This window comes from Oryzias latipes, chromosome 3 (assembly GCF_002234675.1).
Source record: "Oryzias latipes chromosome 3, ASM223467v1".
Lineage (NCBI taxonomy): Eukaryota > Metazoa > Chordata > Actinopteri > Beloniformes > Adrianichthyidae > Oryzias > Oryzias latipes.
The window spans coordinates 19,778,300-19,802,901 of NC_019861.2; the positions used below are offsets into that span (position 1 = coordinate 19,778,300).

The window sequence follows — 24,602 nt, forward strand, 5'->3', positions numbered from 1 at the left end:
TTTAGGGGATTTTAAAAATATTTTTACTTTGTACTTATTAGTTTCTATGTTTTTATATAAATCATGTTTGTTAAACTGCCATGATCATGTACGAAAAATACAACAGAATGAGATGGAGATCTAAAATGACTGACGACAGCCGTCTAAACCCGTCTTCCACTTAAAGGGTTTATTTATTTTGGTGAAAATTTTACAAAGTACTGCTTATTTTTAAAGAAGTAACTTTAAAAAGTATCTTGCACACAACACAGATTTACTACATATTTATTTTTAAAAAAAGTCATCACATTTGAAGCAAAGTTTTTAATAATTGTCTAAAATAAAAAAAAGCTTAACCTTAACTGATTTTGTTTTTTATGTTTAATTTGTTACTTGGTCTATTTTTTGTGCTGCATAAGCTTTCCTATATTTGTATTTTCTTTAAAAAATGCACCTTGTTTTGGCTAAATAATGTGTTGCAAGTTAAATCAAGTAATGATTTATTTGGTGTTTTTCTTAAGCAGACAAATATAGACAAACAGTTGCATACTAAACTCTAATGTCAAATGAAATTTGTGCACACTAAACAATAAGGTTCTTTTCTGGTAATTAAGGAAATGATGAATATGAGTCCTATCTTTATTTACAATTTTATTAGATGTACAAAACCATAAAATATACATACACATCGCATCTAAGATGGGTCAGTAGCTCAGCAGCATTTTACAGGACTTTTCATAGAAACAGACATGACATGCTTTAGTATCTCAGGGTGTCTACAGAAGCATCTTTGACTGACGTGAAAGCAGATAATAGCTGGAAAAGCTTAGGGGTTTATAGAACCATTACGTTTATCCAGACACCTTGGAAAACCAAACACATGGGTCATCAACATCTGTAGCTAAAACTCTCAACACTTTTTTTACATCATATACAATACAGTCATCAAAATAAATGCTTTTGTGGCGAGACTACCTCTTTTCAGTGCTAGTGTTCCCAAGAAAACAGTTGTGCTGTATTAGTTTCTTACATTTTGCAGTACTTCTGTCATAAATGCATCAAATCCAGTAAAATAAGGCTGTTAAAACTAGATATACAATCTATGTACAGTACCATTGACATTCAATATATGTCTGTTCGCCCACCAAGTTTGTCTCTCCTTGTGGTGCAATAGATTAAAGTCCCATTCTGTCAGCATGTATTCAGCACTCCTGAAATTAAGGTATGTACTTCAGTCCTGCGCTGACGTTTCAATAGCTTTTTTAATTTTACTTAAGGGATTTGCTTTGATTTGTTTTTCATATTCGTCGACATGACATCCAACCAATCTGTGTGACAGTCCCTTGAAAATCCTGGTGCAGCATTTATGGGCGAAGGAATGTCAGGACTTTGGAACGCAGGAAGCGGATGAAGGATTTTGGGAACATTTCTCTTGATTCTTGCGCCGTATAGTTGAAAAAGTTTTGTGGGTGAGCCAGCACGTCAAACAATGCCTTCATGAGCTTCTTATCCTGTTGAGAGAATTCACAAAATTAATGTTAAATGCATTTATTTAGCCAAATCACAGTCCCACATTGTAAGTGTCCATTTGTCCAACAGAGGTCGTAATGTCATTAGTAGATAGCCTTTCGTATTTATTTAACCATCAAAATCGTCTTAAGAAGAAATAGATTGAAAAATATTGATTTAACAACTGTGCGTTTACTCTGAATCTTGTTTATCTTGAGATTTTGAGAGTTTAGCCAAAAGACTAGGAATAAACACAACGCAAAGCCCAAATACCTTCAGAATTTCCTGGTGATTCTCCGATGCATAAAGCCGTCCGTCCCGAACAATGTCTTCAATCAATTCCTGGTAGTCTTCTGGAGAAAAAAGAAATACCTACCATCAACAATATCATCATTTATGCCATTGAAATATTCCTCATGTTTCAAACCCCACCCTAATTTATTATTAATGTTTCCTTTACTAACAGAAATTTTGAGGGGAAAAAAATGTATTACAGCTCAATTTTTAAAAAAGCTGCCGTTTGAGGGAACGAAAAAAAGTAAAAGTTTTTCTACCTGTCATTTATTCAAAATTATAACGATATAATTACAAATGTTTTAAGCAGCTTTGAACTTATTTGAAAAATAAAAGTATAACAAGCAAAACGGTATTGAATAATAACAATATGATTTTATTTTGATAATCCCACAGGAACAAATGGTTACCGTCATATGTCACGTAAGGGACCTGGAATCCTCTTCCGCTGTTTCCCTCATTGGACTTGAACTGTATCCACAGCCTTTTGGAGCGGGAGGTGAAGGCAATGGGCCGTTCGTATGTCTGACATGTCTCATAAGTCGTCACAGAGTTGGACAGAGCTGTGTGTGTGTGTGTGCACAAAGGCAGATATCTTTGAGTTACTTAAAATAGGATTGCCACCATCAAACAAGCATCTGGATGTGTACTATATTTCTTAGTAGGGGTGTAACGACTCATTCGAGCAACGATTCGATTTGTATCATAATTTCTAGTTGCCGATCAGATTCATAGTCAATATTGGTTCATTTTGAATGATCCAGGTATGATTCATTTCACTGAACTAAAATCAATCCATGATGACTTTAGCCAAAAATGTGACTCACACAGTCATAGTACCTGGATACTGAACAGTACAAGTGAAGTTTTCCAGGTTTCTTTGTATTTCTTACAAGATAATTAAGTGTAAATTAAATATGTGTACAAACAAGTAAACAAGAATGAATGGCAAATCCATTCACATTTTAGTTTTATAAAGTTCAGCTCACTGTTGTGTTTCCACACATTAGACTGTAATGATGGCTTGATCATTTTTGCTGCCATCACGTGTGTGTTGTCCGCACTGGACTCGTTTTTTACAGTAAAATAAACACAGCGTGTCTCAATTCAAACAGTATTTTCCAATATTAATGTAACCAACTTATTTCATTTCGAAACGATTTTATAATGGTATAGGTCGATTTGATTAATAACTTGCCTCTGATAGATTGATCTGGTTGGATCCTAGAAACAAAAATCGATGTATCCATTAAATCAATGAATCGTTGCACCCCTATTTGTTAGTTATCTTAGCATGCCTTGAATGTTAAAACTCACAGCTTTTCCTCATTACTAAGTAGTCCCCGCATTCATCTTCAATGGGTAGGTAGATTTCAGGTACAACAATAAGTATTCTTCGCTTGGGGGGCGGGTTGATGGTCCAAGTGCACTCGATATTGGCTGGGTAATTTCCTGGGTAGTTGGGTGACTCGATGTAGCCTGTAAACTCCCCAAGCTCTCCTCCACACTGTCGGTCTGTGCAGAGACTCCGATTTTTAGCAGGTTGACTTCCCACAGCTTTTATTGACACTTTCACTTATGCTTACTTTTGCACTGCATGATGTTAGTGGAGCCATCAAAGTCTGTTGTGGTGTTTCCTGGGCAGGTGCTGCAGTAGTTCTGGCCAAACTCTACTTGATATGTGCCGACGGGACAGCGAATGCAGCGGTGCGTGCTGGTGTTGTAGTAATGTCCTGGAGAACACTGGACTGAAGAAACAAAGTGCAGAAACAGAGCGTAAATGTTTTGAGGCATTGTGAAGAGCACACAACACCTGCAGGGGGCAGCAGAGTTCAACTCCCATCTGAGATAGGAGGTCAATTAGAATGAAAAAAAAGGCAAAATCTAAACAATCACAATCGCAGTAACAATTTAAGTCCCAACAAAAACATAAAATATTTTCCTTGAAAATGAGGTTACTACAGCGCAGATGAGTCTCTTACCTTTGGTCTCACACTCCTGAAATGTGACAGCACCACTGTGCTTGGTGACAAGGTTGCCCCCACAGGAGAAGCAGGAGGTGCGTCCCACTTCAGGTTGGTACGTTCCCAGTGGGCACAGCAGGCAGGGGGTGAAGCCGTCATGGGAGTACTGACCAGGGGAGCACTGACCTGATCACAAAGATAAGTGTTTGCTCAGCTCAGACAGTGAACTCATAAAAAAACAACAGTAAAACTTTTGCTGAAACAACACTTTTAGTACCTCCCTGTTTGGATTTGTTCACATTTTTTATACTGAGTTTTGCTGAGGGACGTTCGACGAGATTTTCTGTGATTCCATTCGAGTTTTTATGGTGCAACTTGTTAATGGATTGTTGCCATTTTTCATCCACACTCCTCAACTCGCAAATGACTAATACAAAGTTGGCGCCTTCTTGGCCTTCTTGTTTAGTCTGATGGAAGAGATGGGATCTGGGATTCAGCCACAAAGTGCCTGTGATAAGAGGGCTCATAGTGGCTCCTCCAGGACTGGAAGAAGCCTGGAGGCGTTCACCTTTTGAATTTAAACATGTCCTTTTTACCTGAGCTCAAGCTTCTTTGGGTTTACACAAAGCAGAAAATTTGCCAAGGACAGATCTTTATCGAAGCACCAGCACTTCCTGCATAATCCACAAACACCTATTTAACTCATGGACTTTCTAAAACTATTGTTAGATTTTCTTTTGATTATTTGTTACTGATTTTACATTATGTGTATGTTGAGCCCGTCCTGGCTTTTTCAAACAATGTTTAAGTTGCACAGCTTACTGAAGTCTGTCTTCACAATCAGATAAAAGGACAGATACGCTAACTGAACACTCCATTAAAACTACAGCCAGCAGCTGGTTGGTTTAGCACAAATAGGAGAAGACATGAGGGATCAGCTCTCATCAGTCCATAGGGAACATATCTGTGATGGATTTGTATTTACACATCCTTTCTAAAATGGTTATGAAAGAGTTTGAGCAGGGTTGGCCAAAAAAAAAAAAAACATCACAGCTTCTTAAGGTGATGAAAACCACAATGTCGATGCGCTGTGTTTCCACGATGCAGAGGCAATGACTTCAAAGAGTGGTTTGCTAGACAATTCCACACATTTTGAATGGATTTTATCATCTTTGCGATCTCTTAAAAACAATCCTTCTGAAGAAATATCAACTGACAACAGTGTTTTGCAGAAATCTTGACTTGAAAAAAACATTTTTACTGCGAATAAATGAAGTGAAGGTCATCATTGAGTCTCACCTCCACACTCTGACAGGTTTCGCGCTCCGACCACGCCAGACGCCTCTCGTCCTTCAGGTGCAGGACATTGCTCACAAGACATCTGTCCCTCCTCGTCCTGAAACGTCCCAGCTTGACACAGAATGCATCGCCTCTGATCACTGTCATAATATGTCCCCGCACCACAGCTCACTGGCAGACAAGAAAAAGAAGAAAAACACAAAGTTTAAAGATCAACTTTGATTTTTTTAATGTGTTTTAGTGTATTTAACAAGTTCTTGTGGCACTTTTCTAATGATGGAGGACATATATTAAAAAATTAAGCTCAAAACAGCATTTCTGAGCATTTCTTTATTCGAATCGTTGTGAATAAGAAGCAAAAGAAAAGAATGCCGTAGGGAAAACAGCTTATTTGTGACGATTTCTTTCTTATTTTGGCTGAAAACTATATAATCATAATGAAAGGACAACTGGGAACGCTTTTCAATAGATCAAAAAATTATCGGAAGGGGACTTTAGGGAGTTTTTGTGCTATATGTTAAAATCCACTCGCTAATGTGGACTTAAGCTGAAAATAAATATCCAGAATGTTCACCAAGAAAAAATTCTCATCAGGCACTATGACTCTCATCAGCATCTGACATCACTGAAGATAAGACACCCAAAACAGACTGCTATGCATCGACTTGAAATAATGCACCTCAGCACACAGAACAGTTCTTGAGATCAACAGTAACCTTAGAGGAGAAAGTCAATGTATTACACACCCAGTCCATTTTCCCCTGTGGCTACAAAGCATCCAGCTGTTCAAACCTCACCAAAGATAAACATAATGAATAAAGCAGTTGAATTAAGTGTCAAGAATAATAAAAGAAACAGGTGTGAGCTGCCTCTAGTGATCCAGCAGGGCTCTGTGTGTGCGGTACTTTAAATAAGAAAAGCTCTGCCAATAGTTACAAGTTTATGTGTGCAGCAGACCAAAGGTGGTGGATGGTGAACATATAAACCCAGTCCAGTAACTTTTACAAACCTATCATAGCTTTCTACACTTGTAAGTTAACTGAAAAAACTGAAAGTGGGCAGAGGTAAACCCCCCCCTTTTTTTTTTTCTAGACCAGGGGCTTTTTTTATGCCAACAATACATTTTTTCCTTCAATGCCAAAGATTTAGACATTTAATATTTTAGGGAAATTTTAAAAAATATATATATATAAACATATATTTTTAAATAATTAGCCCGTGTGTTTTAACTAATGAAAGCCTTAACACTTATTTAAAGTAACATTGCAAGTTTTTTTTTCTTTTAAAGACGTCTTATAAACATACTTATCAAAATTTGTGAAAGAATACAACATACCTCTATGGGTAAACTTTAATCTTTTAGTGATTTTAAAACTCTTTTTGTCCGTCACTTAGACCAATGCGTTAGAAAAATATTTGATGAGTATATATTGACTGAATCTGTAGGATTTGCCTTTATGATAAGACGACTGCTTACAAATAACCAGACTAAAACGCCTGACAGGGTTAAGACTGAAAAATTAACTGCAGGATAACTGATGATTTAACATCTAAAGCTAAATCCTTCAGTTTGCAGTTATTATCATAATTTTTTATGTGAATTTGTCATGAATTTGAAGTTGAAATGACCAAAAAGGAAAAATGTTTTAACCAAGGAAATGCTAGAATATGTATTAGTGACTAGAATAAGTATTAAAGTATTCATTGGAATTAAAATCATGAGCTCGTTTAACATAAAGTTGTTTTAAATAATATGAGCCTGTCATAAATTACTTTTTTTTTTAGAGTACAAACTGTTAATATTTTGGGCTGATAATATTGGTAATCTAGAGAATATGTATTATTAAAGTTTACAAAAAAGTGACAAGAATTAAGATTTAAAGTATGAATACTATTGTACATTAAAAACACATTTTCAGGCGGCATATTTGCTCCACCAACTGTTTCTGTTGAGGCAAAATGTTTGACTGTACACACATCCTGCGTTCGGTGTTTTAAAGTTAGCTTGGATACTGATCACAACATGCACACACAGTAGACAAGTGTGGACTGTGCATATAAAATAAAGCTAGTGCTCAGGCTTTGTGTGTTTTTCTAACTCAGCCTTATCCGGAATTCATCAGAACAAAAGAGCCTTTACTGCTTCACCGCTGCCTCCTGAGGATTAATACACTATAACGTGGCTGTGGATCACACAGAAAACTTCTCACCCTCTTCTCTTTCAAGCAAACCCAGAGGTAAATGAAAGGAAATATTTCCCTTTTATCTCACAAAACGCAAAGACTTGATTATAGGACCCAAAATGAGTTTAGCTTTGATTCCCAAAAATGCCTCTAATTAATCTGAAAATTACTATGTGTGTTTGAGAATTTAAAAGGGGGAAAAAAACAATCATTTAAATCAATTTGGGTTTAGTGCAAAATGTGCCACAGATGAGTGGAGAGGGACATCAAAAAGTTGGGATCCACAAAAGCCTGAGCGCCGAGCCATTATACACAGCTCAGCAAATTTCTGGATTTCCCTCCAAAGAAGGAAAATGTAATTCTATCAATAGCAGTTCATTTTTTGGAACCTTTTGTTTGTTCTGAAAGACCATGAGGAGCCATCGTCGCATTGTCCCCAGCTTTTATTTGACAGAGGGGAAACAGTGAGCGAAGAGGAGAGAGTCAGAGGGAAAGCCTTTCAAATGCAAAGAACACTTCTATAGAGTACTCCAATTGATGGCCCCAAAGAGGTTTAAAAGACCTTTCACCTCTATTCAAGTCCCCGCTTCTTGCCTACTTGATGACATAGGAAAACACTACGGTATCACAGTGGTAAGGAGCTGAACCCAATAAAAGGGGTCAGCTTTCTGAATCCCCCCATTCTGCTCAGACCAATCTCTGCGTGCACCCATCACGCAGAGGCCCAAACAGCTGATGCTAATTGATTCCCATGGTGTGGCTGAAGTCAATTCTCTTTAGCAGTGTAGTGGCTGGGGTCATGCAAAGTGGCCCCAGGTGGGGGTAACGTCAGGGGGGCAGCACTCAAGCTGCCAGCTTGAATCAACGGCACTTCCTAAACATCCCTAAATGTTCAAACAAATAGTCACAATCGGTGCCCAAAAAGATTTGAGACGTGCTGCCTTCATTAAAAATGTTTTTTTTTAAGCTTTTGCAAACAAACACCCAGCGTTTGAACCCGTTTTCTGAGGCATTTCAGCTGCAACAAATCAAAAACATGAACATAAAAAGATTTTGGTGAGAGTACCCAAACACATCAGTGCAAGAAAAACAGGGAAGAGCATTTTTCTCTGATGGAGTGAAAGAGTGGGAACAAACCCCAAATGAGGTTTTCAATGGAATGGGCAAACTGAAAAGGCCTCAACTGCACTCCGCATTAAGCCAGAGTGGGAGGTGGTGGAGGAGGGGAAAATATAGCTTCTTTAAAGAAGTGGAGGTTAAGAAGAATGCCTTGCAGACCCCGCCTTGCTGCTCTCCCAAATTACATGTCTACACCCCTGTCATGGCCAATGGACTGCTTAATGCTCAGCTGAAAACAAAGCAGGGGGAAGTTAAGGAATCAAGACATTCATCTAAAAGATGGGAATAAGATCGCTTCAGCGTTTGATCATAAAGTGCAAGGGGTTTGTTTTTAATTTTCAGGCCAGAAAATGTCGAGTAGTTCCAAGAAGTGGCAGGAGGGCTTTAATGAGTCAATGAGGTGCTGAAAAAACAGAACATGATCCATGTTGCAAACAAATGTCTTCCAAACTTATGGTTTATATACCACACTCTTAAGAAAAAAAGACTAGACTGGCAGCAGTTTCTTGAGATGTTTCAGCAGGCGGAAAACTTACTGGGAGGCCTGAAAACAGGGGCATTCGGTTGCATTGGCCAAAAGCAACACAAACCAGCCTTCAGCACTTCACTCTGACAGAACACGGCTGTATATTACCTTTCTCTGAATCGCAAGTTGTATATAAAACTCCAGAATAAGGCAACAGGCTCCAGGAAGCCTGCCACGGGCCCCCTAATGTTACACTCTTATCCCGGGAGATACTGGAAGAGTTCACAAGCTTGGAGCCCCAACAACAGTCTCTCTGTTCTGCCACACCAACGCAGTCCCACTCTGACCGGCTCATTATAGCATGTCGGCAAACCAAATATGGCACTCATCTGGCCAACACCTGCCACGAATCCAATCATTAAAGCTACTTGTTGAAATATATCTCACTGGCGCAGGTCATTACAATTAAAAGGGTCTACTGTGTGCACGTCTCCACCTTTAAAGTGGTTTCTGTGCAGAGTAGAAAGGACGTGCATGAATCAAACTCACCACATTTCCTTCCCACCAGCACCTGCCCGGCCCCACAGTGTCCTTGCAGTTCTGCTGATTGGCCTAAATTCTTGGAAAGCTCATAGTCAGCCCCTGCAAAATGTAGGTGGAACTGCTCCCGGTTGATGGACTTCCTCAGGGTCCTGATGGTCTTCTTCAGCCTCTTCTCTGAGCGTCGACGCACGCAGTTCAGGTCACAACTCTCTGCTAAGAGAAGCACTTCATACCACACTTGCTTTGATGCAGCTCTTTTATCGTGCACACTCTTAACTTGCAGAGTTTCTGCATGCTTCCGCAGCAAAAACCAGAAACATGGGAATCAAAGAAACCAAATAGGAAACACTGTGACCCAACGCCCCAACCCGAGAGTCCGCCACCACCGGAGCCAAGTCAAAACAGGAGATACTTTAGTGTTTAGCTTTGTTTAGAGACAAACAGCAGTGAAAGAGATTAAGACTTAGAAGCAAAGGTCACACACAGGCCAGCAGGAAGCGCAGAGAGACCAACCTGTTACCTCCTCAAGGTTCACATCCAGCTCAAACTCAGCTGTGATGGAGGAGCCGTCGTCCTCGCCGGCCTTCCTGCTGTTGCGGCTGCGGGTTCGCCGTCCGGACGAAGTGCAGCGCAGGCTCACGTAGCTGAACTGCACGTTTTCGGTGAAGAGAAACCTACTGTCTGTGAACAACCACACACACACATACACACAGCACAGCCAGCAGGCACACACACAAAATGTGAAATCACACAGCTGTTGGAGAACGCTGCAGTCGCGACTGAGGTAGGGGAGTCAGCCGTAATGACAAAAGTTGCAGCATGCTGAGCCCCCTTTTGGGGATGCTAAACAGTCCTGCAATCTGTTTGACTGATGGCAAAGTCAACCTGACTGAAAGACGTGCTATAGCTAATTACATCCTCTTCTGTCAAGGCCAGACAAAGTGCCTCTTGAAAACGTTCAACTCACTCAAAACCACATCACTGTACCCACAAGTCTTTCCAATTTTCCCTCAGTTTGTTGTGTTCTTTGAAGCAGCTTTCAGACCTGCTTTATCTTCTTCACATGCTGTCAGCTTTCAGTAAACCCAAAATTTTTTCTAACTGCTAAACATAAAAGAGCTTCAGTTCTAATCCTTGTGTATCTGTCATCAAAGTCTGGTGTCTGACAGCTTTTCAGTGTGATAACTTCTGTACCTGAACGTGCAGAGTTCACGTTCTCCCAGAGCTTTTCCGGACTTCTTTTCAGGTTGCACTTTGCAGTGCCAGACTTGAAGGTGGCAGTGGTTTTAATCCGGGAAACACTGTGTTTTCCTGGACCTGAAAGGCAGAGGAACCGAAAGTCTTTTTGATTTTGAAAAGCCGTCAGCTCTAAACAAGAAACAATCTGGGTTGTTTTGTCAAGCGGAGCAGAAAGCTAGATCCAAATCTGAGAGGTTTTGTACTTGCCTAAGCAATACAAGCCATTGCTGTCCTTTTGTCTGTCAGCCAAGCAGGGCAGGGGCCTTCCACAGGTCACCGTGTAGGAATCCTCTGTCCCTGAAAACACACAAGGGGCCATGACACACAGACCAACACTGACAAAAGTCACAAAAGCAGAGACTCCAGAGGAAGCATGTAGAAACACGAAGAGTCTCTCCGCAGACTGAAATGGACAACAGTTCAAACAACTAAAATGACTTAGTTTAAGCCTCTTTTCAGACACAGCGGTTGTACCACTGATGACTTTATCGATCAGTTCAAGCTCAAGTCACTTTTAAGTTTATGATCCTCTTCAGTCTGAGCCACAGCAACAAAGACCAGTAGATTAGACTTGGTTTAACACCAGAGTCAGAATTCATGGTGATGCAACCTCAGCCAATTCACTGATATATAACAACAGCAGTGTTTATTCAATATAATTTAGTCAGACTCCTGTTTCCAGCTTTCTCAGAAAGGATACAGAGGAAAAACATTTGGAATCACATCAGCAGAAAGAAGCAGATTCCCGAAAGTCCCCAAGCAAAAATAAAGACTTTCTTATAGTCCCACTCCCATCACTTTTTGATCTATTTTCAAAGGATTCCTAATGGTTTTCCCATTTTGATTATGTTATTTTAGCCAAAGTTGAATTGAATAAAAAAATAGTAAAAAATGCATTTTCAAACTTTAATTTTTTTGTATGTGGCTTCCACTATCAGAAAAATGCCACAAGAACATGTTAAAAACACCCCTTTCATCAGAGTGGATTTTTAAAGTGCATCAGCTCTCTTAGGGTTAGTTGGTCACTTCTGTTGTCATAAAAACTGCTCCAGATAATACTAACACATAAAGCAGACTGTTTTCCCAAAGGAAACTTTCTGGATGAATTAAAATCTTGTAAGCTAAATGTATGAAGTGTTGAGGAATATAGAACAATGATCACAATGGTTCAAAATACCAAAACATCCAAAGTGGCTCTGACAGAGAGTAGCCAAAGGGAGCAGATAAGCAGACCTAGAAGTGACTCTTGCAAAGTTGTCGTACAAATACTGAATCAACACGGTGGAATTAAAAATTAAAGCTAAGTGATATGGGGCACGTGTAGATCTGGTTTAGCTCACCGCTGCTGAAGTGAACTTGAGACTTGCAGGTCAAAAAGCAGCGATCCCCTCCTGGCAGCTTGCTACAGTTCAAGGTAGGTTTAGAGGGGGGGTTTGCAGGTGGTAAACCCTCAGCCTCTAAGAAAACCACATAAAAAAAGAACTCAAAGGGTAAAAAAAAAGCATGAGTTTTATGGACAGTCTGAATTGTTACACTCTCAATGTTTTACTAAAAGGGCAAGAAATAACAGAAAATCAATAGGAAAAAAAAGACTGTTCAAAGTATCTCCTGTTTTTAACCCCTATGTTTCTCCCAAACCTCCAGTTTTCAGCAATTGTGCAACAAAAAAAGTGACTTACCAACGCAGTCTTTTTTGTTCCAGTGAAGTTTATAACCAGGATGGCAGGAGCACTCAAATCCACCCAGAGTGTTTTCACAACCCTGTGCGCAACCACCATTGTTCGCACTGCACTCGTTTATGTCTGAGATGAAAAGAGAAGGCCATTTTCCTAATTACACTATCCAAAAGTGCTACACACCGGTGAGTGAACTCCCAGACTCTCAAGTAAAACACCTCTTCGAGTCACTCTCACCTCCACAGTGGGCCAGTCCATACATGGTGTAGCCTTTGTTGCACAGACACTGAAAACCACCAGGGGAGTTCACACATGTGTGATCACATGTGCGCTCAAAGAAACACTCATCTATATCTGTAATCAGAATCAGGCAGAGGACATAATAGCAGAGCAGTCAGTGGCAACCATTAGAAGGAGGAATTCCCCAACCAGAAAGACTCTAAAGGAATATTTGACCTGTTACTTCAAGTAAAAGAGGTAACTTTTGGATTCATCCAGAAATGAACATTGCTGTGCAATATTTGTGTACGAAATCTATTTCAGTGTGATTTGTGTGTCTTTCCAATTACTTTTTTTTCTCAAATGCTACTTCTTTTCCAGATACCTTGACAGGAACGTTCGTCTGATAGCAGCTTGAAGCCTTTTCTGCAGCTGCACTCAAAGCTGCCAATCGTGTTTCTGCAGAAATGTTCACAGCCCCCGTTGTGGTGCTCGCACTCATCAATGTCTGAGGGCAAAACGTTATTTTTCATCTGTTCTGAAGGAAACTTCCTCTAAAGAAAAATGCCAAATGTGTGTTAGAGAGTGCTGCCTGGAGTCTGACCTTTGCATGCTTTACCATCCGGCTGCAGCGTGAAGCCCACCGGGCAGCTGCACCGAACACCTGTGGATGTGTCCTTACAGGTGCTGTCACAGCCTCCATTGTTCACTGCACACGTCTCTGAAATCACAACACGTTCAGCTCGTGACTGTTTGTACAGTAAATGACCTTCCTTCTTAGCAATGTAGCCTTATTTTTCAATGTCAGATACTTGATCCTTAGTAACACAAAGATTTGGTTTTCTGAGAAATGTGCTTTCTAAACAGCTAATCCACTCCAGTACTAGAAATTATTCATTTTTTTTGCCCAAAATTCAAAGTTTGTTGAAACCAGCTTTTTATGTGGCAAGCTGTTCTGTTGTGGGTCTGTGATCTGATAAAGCACCAAAGAGACAGGGAAAATACATTGTATGACCCAGAATCGCAGGACTGATGAAAAAAAACAAGGAAATATTCAAACGCTGCCCTTCCCAAATAGAAGCCAAATGTGAAATGTGCCACACTGTCACAAAGGCATATATTTTTTTGAAGTGAGACTGGGGGCGAGACGCTGAGCGTGTAGCCATTTCACAGTTTGCTCAAAAGCCTGAGGAATGTGTCGGCTTACGGGACATCACTCCCATTCCCGCACCAGAGTTTCTCCCTGGCAGCTCAGCACACCAACCGTGTAAAACACAGCTCAGGGCAAAAGCTGAAGGTGAAGGGTGGAACTGTTACCCATCAGCAGTCTCCTTTTGACGCGTTTGTCCGCCTCTGTGAAAGACGTGGCGTTGTGATCTGAGGACTCGGTGGTGGCCTCGTTTCTCTCTGTTGCGAAAAACAAAGGAAAAACAGACAGTTTTTGATGAAGACAGGCACATCAGCTCTGAAAGTGAACTTTAAGAAACCACATGCACTTTGCATGTGTTGGCTTGGTGTGTCAGATCGGAATCTGGAGAAAGTATTGCAGTTACACGCCTGGACCTCACACACGCCGATGCTGGAAGGAGAGATAACCCCTTTATCTGACCACCGATTGCAATCCTCAAAAACGCTGTGCTGAATAACACATACTGCAGAGGAGGGCAAGTCACAGAGATTCTTTCTAGTTACTGTGTTTTCAAGAGAAGACCAAAATCGACTTCACTTCAAGAAAGGAACAAAATCCTCTGAGGTTAAAGGCAGCATCCTCATCTCTGAAGTGCGTTACATCACAGCAGGAATCAACTAAACCAGGCTTTGATCAAAAGTGGCAGTTTCCACATCATTCTTAAATCAGGGGAAAAGCAGAGTTCCTGAAATGAACTGTGTCTCTTTGGTGATTTACAGATACCATCACGTACAACTGTCTGCGCAGTTTTTTTTTTTTAATTTTTTATAAATTGTAATTTTAAGGTGCAACACTTATCACATGTGTCACTTTATTATTCTTTAATTACTGATAAAACTTAATGTCATAGATTATATAAAGTACATCCCCAAATTTACCATAAAAAACCGTTCCTGGCCTGCAGGACAGAGCAGGTTTCAGTCATGTGTGCAAGCTTTGCAGTAATCTTCAATGTTGTCTGTAACTTCTCATGGCATGTGAATTTCTTTTTTTTTATTTGAAAAAAATTGTAATGGTATGGTTGCAACATCTGGCGAAGGATCACACCAACTGCTCACTAAGGTGTATTTTTAAATGTCCTATTAAAAGTAGAAAAAATATATTTATACATTTTAAATATATTAAGGTTTAAATATAAAAATGTTGCTTTCCTCTTTGTTGTTGAAAACATCTGAATCTCTGGAGCCATGATAACTTTCTTATGACTTGATGTAATAAATATTTAATACATTTAGTGATGTCAGGCAGAAGAAAATGTTCTTGGTGCTCCGCTGATGTCATGTTTTTGCGATAAGAAAGTAATTATGAGGAAGGTAAAAGCTTAGGTTTAATGATGCGAGAGTTAGGAAAGAAGCTGTGGGACCTAATACTCTATGTGCTTTGAAATTCTGCTTTTTTTGCCACACAAAGTCTATCATACGCCTTGATTCATATTTTTTTGTTTCAATATTAGAGTTTTGAAGTTCAAAGTTTACATTTTGAGAAACTGCAAAAAATTATTTATTTTTTGAGTGAATATGTTTGATAATCTTTTATTTATTTCTGTTTATAGAAATAACTTCAAAGATAAAAGGAAGCTGAAGCTGAAATTATGAAAAAGGAAAGAATCCCATTATAAATACTAACTTATACTGATAAACCAGGCGTGGTTCATTCTTTAACATCAATATTGGTAGCTTGGAGCTGCACTCAATCATTTGTTGACCAATCAAAGCAAACTACCATTCAGAATGGTGACTAGGGCTGCACGATATGAGGAAAACTCCCGATATGCGATATTGCGATGACGATATAACTTGTGGTATATAAACAAATAGCAAAACAACAAAAACAATATTTCCATTTCACTTAAACTGTTTAAAAATTATACTCCAAATGACCCTACATCTAATATAAAAGGGCTCCATTTGATTGGTCAACAACGTGAAGAGGTGCATCTGATTGTTCAAATGCATAAATGGATTTATTTAATTCGTTAAATACTTCAAGCTGCCATTAGATTGTTTTAGCACATTTAAGGAAACCATTTACTGCAATTTTCGCCTTCGTATCGCAATAACGATAAAATTGCGATATATTGTGCAGGCCTAATGGTGACTTATAGGTTGACTTACAAATTACCCAATACAACTTTTCAGAAAGTAAAAAAAAAACATACTGATTAACACTATATTGATTTTACAAGAAATGTCAGCAGAAATTTAAAGAAAAGCGTGCATGCTAAGCTTCACTTCAATTGTCTATATACATTGATAAGCTTTTGGTTGTCTTACACATTAAAAAATAGATCAGAACCGTTGGTTTTCTATCAGCCAGAGCTCTGATTTAATTAACTCTCACATCCAGGAAACAATAACAATTTGAAGGAGTCCTTTTGCTTTTTACCGGAGTTCAGTCTTAAAAAAGCTTTGTTCCTTAGAATGGGGGTATATATTGTTGAAATAGTATATATTGTTTTCTTATTTGGTTTTATATTTCTAGTAAGATAATTCAACTATAGTGTTGCAAGTATAGTGAGCAGAGTACTTACCTACACATGACTTCTTGTCAGGTTGCAGAGTGTACCTGGCGTGACACCTGCATATGGGGCCGTCCTCCGTGTCCTCACAGGTGTGCTGGCAGCCTCCGTTGCCGTGGTTACAAGTTACTGGAGTACAAAAAAAAAGAGGAAAAAAAAATGGTGGCAGAGCAAATAGTCACATAGTGCACCTTTTAATTCAATGTGTTTTGCACTTACAGGTGCAGCCACGCTGGTTCTTGGCCAGTACAAACCCGGGACGACACTCGCAGGCCACGCCCCCTTTGGGTGTTTCCTTGCAGATGTGGGCGCAGCCATGCTCCTTATTCATACAGTTGAGGCCCTCTGGGATGCAAAGAGGGAGAAAGGTACACAATGAAACTCTCCTGCAGTGACTGACCTGCTAAGCACAAAAGAAGCCATGCTGAGAGATTAGTCTGGCATCCTCAAAGACATTGATTGTTCTTAGGCCTTGCTCCGTCCAAAAACATCCACATCTGGATTGTTTTTGAACACCTCTGTGTGTAGAGGAAGAGAACAAACTGCAAATTAAGCTACAGTTGGCTTGAAAACTAAAGTTCAGCAGCCTTTTCTGCTATTTCACCCATTATATTGGTTTTAAAAGTGAGAAGAGATGCAAAACCGTTTACACAAATGGGTCACGGATCAGCAGCCTGATCTGTAGTTGTTTGAAAGGGCAGTCAAGACCCTGTGAAGTGCAAAGCACCGGCATTTAAGTTGACTTGAGTGAAAAAGAACAAACCAAAGGCTTTCTACACTGATCTGTAGCACAGACCACATCAACGGAAGGGTTCCAGTTATTGGCTTATTTGGTGCTCTGGGTCATACAGACTCTTCTTACAACCACATTTTGATTCAGAACAAACAGAGGCCAGATTGAACCTGCCACTCCTCACCAAGTCATCCCCAGTCTGTAAAGTTTTAAAATCTTTTATGGGTTTCATTTTGAGCTCATTTGCAAAACTGTAAACGGCAAAAATGAGGCATCCTGTGAACTCACCCACTGAACGATGGATGCACGTGTGCTGGTTGTCGCTGAGGAAAAAGCCCTCTTTGCACCGACACTCATAGCTGCCCATGGTGTTGACACATGTGTGCTGGCACCCACCATTGTTGAACTTGCATTCATCCACATCTACGGCACATTCGGATTAATAAACAGTTTATGCAACTCCACAAGACTATTTCTTATAGCAAACAAGCATTTCATTCATATAAATCAATTACAGATGTTCTGCTCTGTGCTGTAAACACTGCAGATGTGGCTGATGTTTTTCTAAACATGTGAGAAATGTCCCACTTATCCCACGCACTCCATCAGATCTGATGACTGCAGCTCTTAACACAATGTCATTATCTTTGTGCTTCAGGGACCGGCCTTACCCAGACAGTTGTGTCCATCATGGGCCAAATTGAATCCATCATAACAAGTGCACCGATAGTTGCCTGGTATGTTGTTGCACTCGTGAACGCAACCACCATTAAAGTCCAGATCGCATTCGTCAATATCTGGGATGTAGACACCAAACAAATTTTTTAGAAACTCGTTAAACAAGAAATAATACTGTTTTTTTTAATTGTATAAAGCAAAAAGCTGTTGAAGGAACTGTGTGAAATCAATTTTAATTGTAAAAGTAAAGTGAAAAATAATAGAATTATAAATATTTCATGTATACAGTGTTTACATAAAATGTCAAAAGACTTTTAAATGTGTGGCTCATGTTTATAGTCCGTAATGCCATCCAGGTATTTGAAGACAGGTGTACCTTCGCAGTGTTTTCCATCTCCTTTAAAGCCTGCTTTACACGTGCACTTATATGAAGCTTGGGAAGTCTGACAAATAGCATCAATATGACAGCTATCACTTCCCTCTGCGCATGAATCTGTGGAAAAGCAAACGCGCATTAATTTTAACCCCCCAAAAAACGCCTACGTCTGTCATCACAAAAACACATTTTGGGAGAAAGTATGGCAGGAAAATATGAATAAAAGTTAAAATAAAACAGAAACCTCCAAACTATGTAAAATACAATGAGAACCAGCATGAAAAGGGTACCAACAAATTCTATTTGACAAGGTTTTACGCACACCGAGAACTCACACAGATCACTAAAATAGCACCAAAATTGTTTTAACACAAAATCATTTCTTAAAAAGCTATAAAGATCCACATTGTTCAAATAAGTGCGCACTCAAAAAAATGTGCGTAAAGCACGACTGGACAGCACAGCATTTATGCACACTCACACACCAGTCCCACCTCGAATCTCTGGAAGCGCAGCGCTTTGGCGACTATTTAACAAGAGCAAAAACAAACACAAGTCCCTTGCAGCCCAAATTGCTCCCATGGTGATAAGATCCAAGTTTAGAGGTCTTCTCAAAAGGACGCGTACGCACTGAAGCCGTGAGAGAGCGTCCACCTCATTTTCATTCTGGCCTGTCAATCTGCCTCACAAGAGGCTTTTTGAAATGAAAAGGAGCGAATGACTAAAAGAGAATGAGAGCATGCATAAACGTAAGTGTGTGTGTGTAAGTGTGTGTTTGTGTGTGGTTGGGGGTGATTCGCGAGCTTCAAGAGTTAGCCAATGAACGAGCGGCAGTTTTGTGAAGGACACACACAGTTACGCACACACAAAAGAAACAAATGGAACAAGTAGAAGTTTAGAGGCTTTTATTTTGAAAACGTTACCCGGAAATTGACTTCGACTTTAAGATTATTTGATTTTATCCACTATTTTGATAAGAAAATAAGAAGGCGTACCGATAATAAATGGTTGTATACGAGCTATAAAAAAAGTATCACACGTGGGTTAACACTTGGTTACGTGGAATTTCACAGCAATTTTCCTATAGGCTAGCTTAAAATGGGGAAAATAAACTAATTACCAACATAAATTATACATATATATATTTTGTCAGCCAAATTCTTCAAAATTAATTATTGTATTAATTAATGTATTTAATAAAGTATCGCGCTTGTCGGCTCTTGTCTGCCACCTACCGATAGAAAATAGTATCACAGCAGGCTTTTCTTTCTCCTTTCCATTTTATTCGGCAGGTCTACTTTGTGGTACAGTATACAAAAGGCATACAAAAACATACAATGCGTGTTCAAAGGAAGTGCACAAAATCAAAAGACTTTCTGCAAGGGTCTACATCAGTTACCTCAAAATTATTGTTTTTTTTTTAAAGGTGTAATAAATAAATATAAATTACATAAGAATCGTTATGTAAAAAAGTCAGGTAAATTCATTAAGGCACATTTTTTTATCCCAAAATGTACCTTACAAAAACATGGCAACTCCCGAAGGAATAAAAAAAGCTTATTTTCCAGCTAAAAGCAGCATATCTCCTTTTAATCATAGAAATATTCAGCATTTATCTACCCTGCCACAGAACAGTTATCTTTTTAAGGGAAACTTTAAAAAGTTCATTTTAGTTTGAGCTTAGTAAAGACACAACCGTTAACACTGCAGTATTCGTTGAAAACAAGACAGTAATGACTGTGCAATACATGTTGAAATAAACAAAACACAATATTTTTAAGACAAATTCTATGAATGTGAGATTATTGCTGAAAAAAACTAAAAGCCAATTTGGTTACAAGCAACTATCACTTTATGCTCAACCAAGTGATAGAAAGCTTCAAAACACTTCTCACATTCAAAACGTCTGCATAGTTTGATCATTTCACCTTTGTTTTTTATAAAGAGCCACAACCGTAGAGCATTCTCCTAAGGGGCACCTAAAGGGCGGGGTGGCCATTAACGGCTCTTCTGAAGGCAATAAGAGTAGACAAGCTGCTGTGAAATTTCTACTTTTCCCTGAAACTTTGATTTCTGCAGAGCCCTAGCAGTTACATCAGCGCTTAGAAAAATGTGCCTGAGAATAACAAAAACGAGCTCAACACCTTTGAATGTAGTGGCTTGCTATTCTTGCAGTTTTCTGCAAGTAAAGCAGGATTTAGATCAACCAAAAGCCGAAACTAAAGAATTTACTCATATTTCAAAAGCATTTCCTTTACAACATGACAATTTCATGGAAGTCTGTACAAAAGAAATAAATTACTTTTGTAATTAAAAAAAAGCAGAGGAATAAACTGCATGCAAGGCCTGGCCATTTCTATCCAAGTCAATGTTCACCTTCTGCTTAACAAACTAAGAGGGTTTCAAACGTGTAGCATGCTAAAGCTCAAACATCTAAAGAAAAATATATATCTAACCTACATACAAATCTAAAGATTTTAAAATTGATAAAAAAAGGAAAGATGTGCTAATGATCCCTGGGAAAAAAATAATAAAAACACATTGCAGCAAGATGAAGACCCATTTTAAAATACATACAAAAAAGTTGATATTTGAAAAGCTGGTGTCTCAGATAAACACAAAATGTTGACATTATAAAAAGGTTTAAAAAAAAAGACACTATTTACAAAAAGTTGAAAAACTTGATACAAAAATAAAATTACAAAAATGCAATTCTTAATCAACATTGGTATAAACTAATATTTCCCCATGTTCTATAAATAAAACTAATGCCCGTTTTTTTCCTTTTCCATAAAAAATAGAAAGAACACAATTCTTTACATGGAAAAAACAAAACCAAAAACAGAATTAAAGGTAGAAAGGAATCACACTAATCTAAGAGTAGAAATGGGGTCTGCCACTGGAGACAAATCCAGGTGAACGCCATGGACAACCATGCAGGAGGGGGTTTTAACAAAAGCATTCACCAGGCCTTTCTATGTCTTCTGGGAGCTGAGGAGGAAGAGTATCTGGCAAGTGTGTGGCCACTTGTGCAGGTGTCAGTGTTTTCTGGTTTTTGGAACTGCAGCAGGGTTTAAAAAGTCGAGGATCTATAATCACCTCTCCAAACCGACCCTTATACACAATCCCACAGCAGATCTTCTGCCTAAAAGAAAAATAGCAATTAGTCATCACAATCAAACAGATGAAAAAAACTGCTTTCTTTATGCGTCCTGTTAAAATTAATCAATCTCTTGCCTTTTCCAGTAGGATCGGTCCAAGAAAGAAAAGATAGAGGGACTGGAACGTCGTTTGGATTCAACGTCTGAACCGTCATCCGACTGGTTGCTGTAACTTGGAGACTGGGCTGGAGACACACTGGAGGTTGTGCTGTGAGCATCAGAATCTATACAAATGGGGGGGAAAGGTCAAAGACTGATTTGTATGAGGGATCTATTTTTGCATAAACAGTTTTCCATATATAGAAATCTAAACTATTGGATATCTATAGGTGATAAATGTAAAAAAAAAAAGATAACTAACATAAAATTATAAAATCACATTTTCAAACGCCAATAATCCACACGAAAGGAAAGGTTCATCTGAAAACCTTAGCGTTTTACAAATACGTATTATATACAGGACATGTTAAAAGCAGCAGTGATTTATAAATATGGACATTTCCCAAAATGACCACAAGGTGGTGCTAAAATCTCAAGTAAAGCCGTTAATGAAGTCAAGAATAATCAGACCACAAACAAGATTTTTAGCAGTTATAATATTACAGACAGAGCACATGGCTGACTTATTTCTTTCCCTTCATTATGTACATTTCCTACTTCTGTTAATTCACTACAATCAGGCACACATAACCGTGATTAAAACAGCCAAAATAGTACACTTACTTTGCCTTTTCAACTTGTGAAGTTTCTTCAGCTTGCTTTTTTTCTTTCCGTCGCTGTTTTTGATCTTTTTGGGTTTTGTCACTTTAAAGCCTGGTCCAGCTCTGGCATCAACCACCTGAGTGAAGAAGACTAATTAGGTCAAGATATCTTTGGGTTGTCACATTATCTTCCAGCTTTCAATCCATTTAACAGTTTATAAGACATCCAAAGAGCTATCTTACGTGATTCCAGTTCTTCTTGGAGCCATGCGGCAGCTTTCTCCACCTTTTCACCAGTAACACGCAGGCGTTGCAAATGTCTCCAACGCGATCCTCTGAGAGCCTTTGAATAAAACACAAACAAACACGTGTCAGAGTGATGATGGACACGACAGAAGCGTAGGCTGCAGCGATGATTTACCCGAAACACATCCTGAAGGTCTCCTCATAGCGACTGCTGTCTGTGAAGCGAGAGCTGGAGGACTTGGTCTTGCAGATGCAACAGCCGTCGTTACTCCGGTAGATCTTCGATTTGTGAAAGCCAAACATGATCACTGGTCGGCAAGAAAAGATAAATAAATCTTAAAAAACGTAACCCTGAAAACGAAAACAGACATACTGCTAGGAACTGTCCGTGTCCCGTCAACAGAATAACAGATGTCTGCAGAAGACATCTCCGAGGGGGCGGTCCCAACACGCACACACCCCTGCATAAAGAAGTGTGGCATTTCTACACTCCTAACTGCCACCAAACATCCCAGAATAGTCAGAGTATTGAAATCTACCACCGGTCGAGTGCAAACAGTGTCAAAACAAGACAACAAACAATCTAACAAAAGACACTCAGTTAACATCTGAAGGAATTTAAAGCCAAGTCAGGGATTTCCCCCGAAACAAAACATGCTCTATAAGCACCGACGACACGCTGACATAATAAAAAAAAAAAAATCAATATATTTAAAATTAAAAACCTGAACTTTACTTCCGAGCTTGTAAAAAGCGGGACATTTCACGTCAACTCCAAGTCGTCAACGGCGCCGACAACTCTGATAGTTTTACTATTGAAACTAGCAGTATTTACATACAAATAATGCTAATATTAGGTTTGCACAAGTATTAGAGAAGTTTTGCTTTTGAATGTGATCGCTCCAAAGACGCCCACACTGTTCAAAACAAGAAGCGGGGAGCAGCGCTTACTTAACTCCACTGGCACTGCGAAACAAAAAGCTACCGAACGATTGATACAGAATTATGCATGTTTTCGAAATGACCCACCGAGTCACCAGTTTCACATAATTTCTAATTCACCGTGGCTTTTTCAATAAAACACTAAACTGCGACGAGCCGATCCTTCGTTCCGAATTCAAACTTTTGCCCGCTAGTGCGCCAAATATGGCTCATTGTTGTTAGCCGTTAGCATGACTGCTAGCCTAAGCTGCTACCATTACCACGCCACGCTCTCGTTCACTTCCACGTTATCCCATTGTCGAGGCAAGTCTTTATACATTAGCTCACAATAGCATAACAAATACGTCAGGTTACACTAACATCACATTTCAACAAGTATTTTAACAAATAACAAATTAGTTCAAAGTATATAAATGTGCATTTCATATAAAGGAGCTAACAATCGTACTTACTGAACAAAAACTTTGTTCTTTCTCTGCACTGCGCATGCTCTTACTACTCCTGCATACAGCTGGTCATTAGAATATGATTTGCATTAAAAACTGGAATGGGAGGATGGTCGGGCTTTGCCCAAATAAGGAGTGCAGCCGTTGGGTTTGAAAAGGCCTTCGACCAATCATGACTTTGCTTTGTAGACATAAATGATGGGAGGCGTAGTAAACGGCGGGAATCCTTTGCGCCGCCGGTTGAGAAAAGCATTATGTGGTGAACTCAACTTCCCACAAAGCACCTGGTCTACGGCTTCAAAGAAAAACAGTTACTAGTCATGGCGCGAACGAGTTGTTTACATTATTGAGCTGAAATGGGGAAGTGGGAAACGTGTTCAATCACCACTATGTTAACCTTATATATCAACTTTTTTGTAATATATGTATATGAGAAATAAATAACATTGAGGAATTAACATATTTATATTTTGTTTTGTATTTTTGTAATAATGTTTTTTAATGTTTAAATATAAAACGAACTACTAAAGAGATAAGTCATGTTTTGGATTGTTTTAATCAAAAATAACTTTAAAAAAAGGAAAATATATTTCAGATGTGTTTTTGATTATTTTAATGGAAAAATTATGTAGAAATGTTTAAATTTTATAGTCAGTTTATTTAGCAAACCAGTTCATTTAGGGTAAATTAGCTTATAACAGAAATCATTTAGTGAATACTAAATTCAAGTCAAATGTCATGCCTTTCGAATGCTTTATTTTTTAAATAATTTTACACTGTACACATTTGCTTACTTGTTAAACACTACATTACACATTTTAGTTGATAAATGTACAACTGTTTTGGAAAAGAAAAAAAAGTGTATGTATGTGTATATATATATATATATAAAAGATATATATAAGATGCTTACGTATGGTTGGGCGGAGGGGTCACACAGAATAATACATCGCAGTCATCCCAGACATTATTGGCACAGGGAGGGGGGAGTCCATCAGATATCAAATCTCTTAATCTGCACAATAAAGTTATTGTTTGTAATAAAGGAGGGTCCGGTACAGTTTCAATTACTTAGCAAGAAACCAAGATGACAAAAAAAAAGATAAATAATAATACCCTTCC

The 24,602-nt window shown here is 38.8% G+C and overlaps 2 protein-coding genes across 4 annotated transcripts; both read right to left on the reverse strand.

Moving 5' to 3' along the window:
• Nucleotides 1–615: 615 nt before the first annotated feature.
• Nucleotides 616–18,804, reverse strand: scube2 (signal peptide, CUB domain and EGF like domain containing 2). 2 transcript variants are annotated; one of them, XM_020713884.1, is made up of 23 exons: nucleotides 18,479–18,804; nucleotides 17,985–18,101; nucleotides 17,602–17,727; nucleotides 17,219–17,353; nucleotides 16,417–16,542; nucleotides 16,210–16,326; nucleotides 13,808–13,897; nucleotides 13,095–13,211; nucleotides 12,876–12,998; nucleotides 12,509–12,625; nucleotides 12,275–12,397; nucleotides 11,936–12,052; nucleotides 10,803–10,892; nucleotides 10,551–10,673; nucleotides 9,870–10,037; nucleotides 9,363–9,566; nucleotides 5,046–5,216; nucleotides 3,765–3,932; nucleotides 3,369–3,530; nucleotides 3,100–3,297; nucleotides 2,193–2,345; nucleotides 1,762–1,841; nucleotides 616–1,490 (listed from the first exon to the last, which is right to left on the reverse strand). In XM_020713884.1, the coding sequence occupies exons 1-23, from the start codon at nucleotides 18,564–18,566 to the stop codon at nucleotides 1,344–1,346; spliced, it is 3,060 nt and encodes a 1,019-aa protein (XP_020569543.1). In that variant the 5' UTR covers nucleotides 18,567–18,804; the 3' UTR covers nucleotides 616–1,343. The 2 variants fall into 2 exon arrangements, with proteins under 2 accessions (XP_020569543.1, XP_020569540.1); XM_020713881.1 differs by having other exon boundaries at nucleotides 9,363–9,569.
• Nucleotides 18,805–19,245: 441 nt separating this feature from the next.
• Nucleotides 19,246–23,602, reverse strand: LOC110017569 (SIN3-HDAC complex-associated factor). Of its 2 annotated transcripts, none has more exons than XM_020713900.2 (6): nucleotides 23,487–23,602; nucleotides 22,268–22,400; nucleotides 22,090–22,189; nucleotides 21,869–21,983; nucleotides 21,222–21,369; nucleotides 19,246–21,129 (listed from the first exon to the last, which is right to left on the reverse strand). In XM_020713900.2, coding segments are annotated over exons 1-6 (693 nt in total). In that variant the 5' UTR covers nucleotides 23,488–23,602; the 3' UTR covers nucleotides 19,246–20,933. The 2 variants fall into 2 exon arrangements, with proteins under 2 accessions (XP_020569559.1, XP_020569570.1); XM_020713911.2 differs by lacking the exon at nucleotides 23,487–23,602 and adding an exon at nucleotides 23,122–23,278.
• Between the last annotated feature and the right edge of the window lie 1,000 nt (nucleotides 23,603–24,602).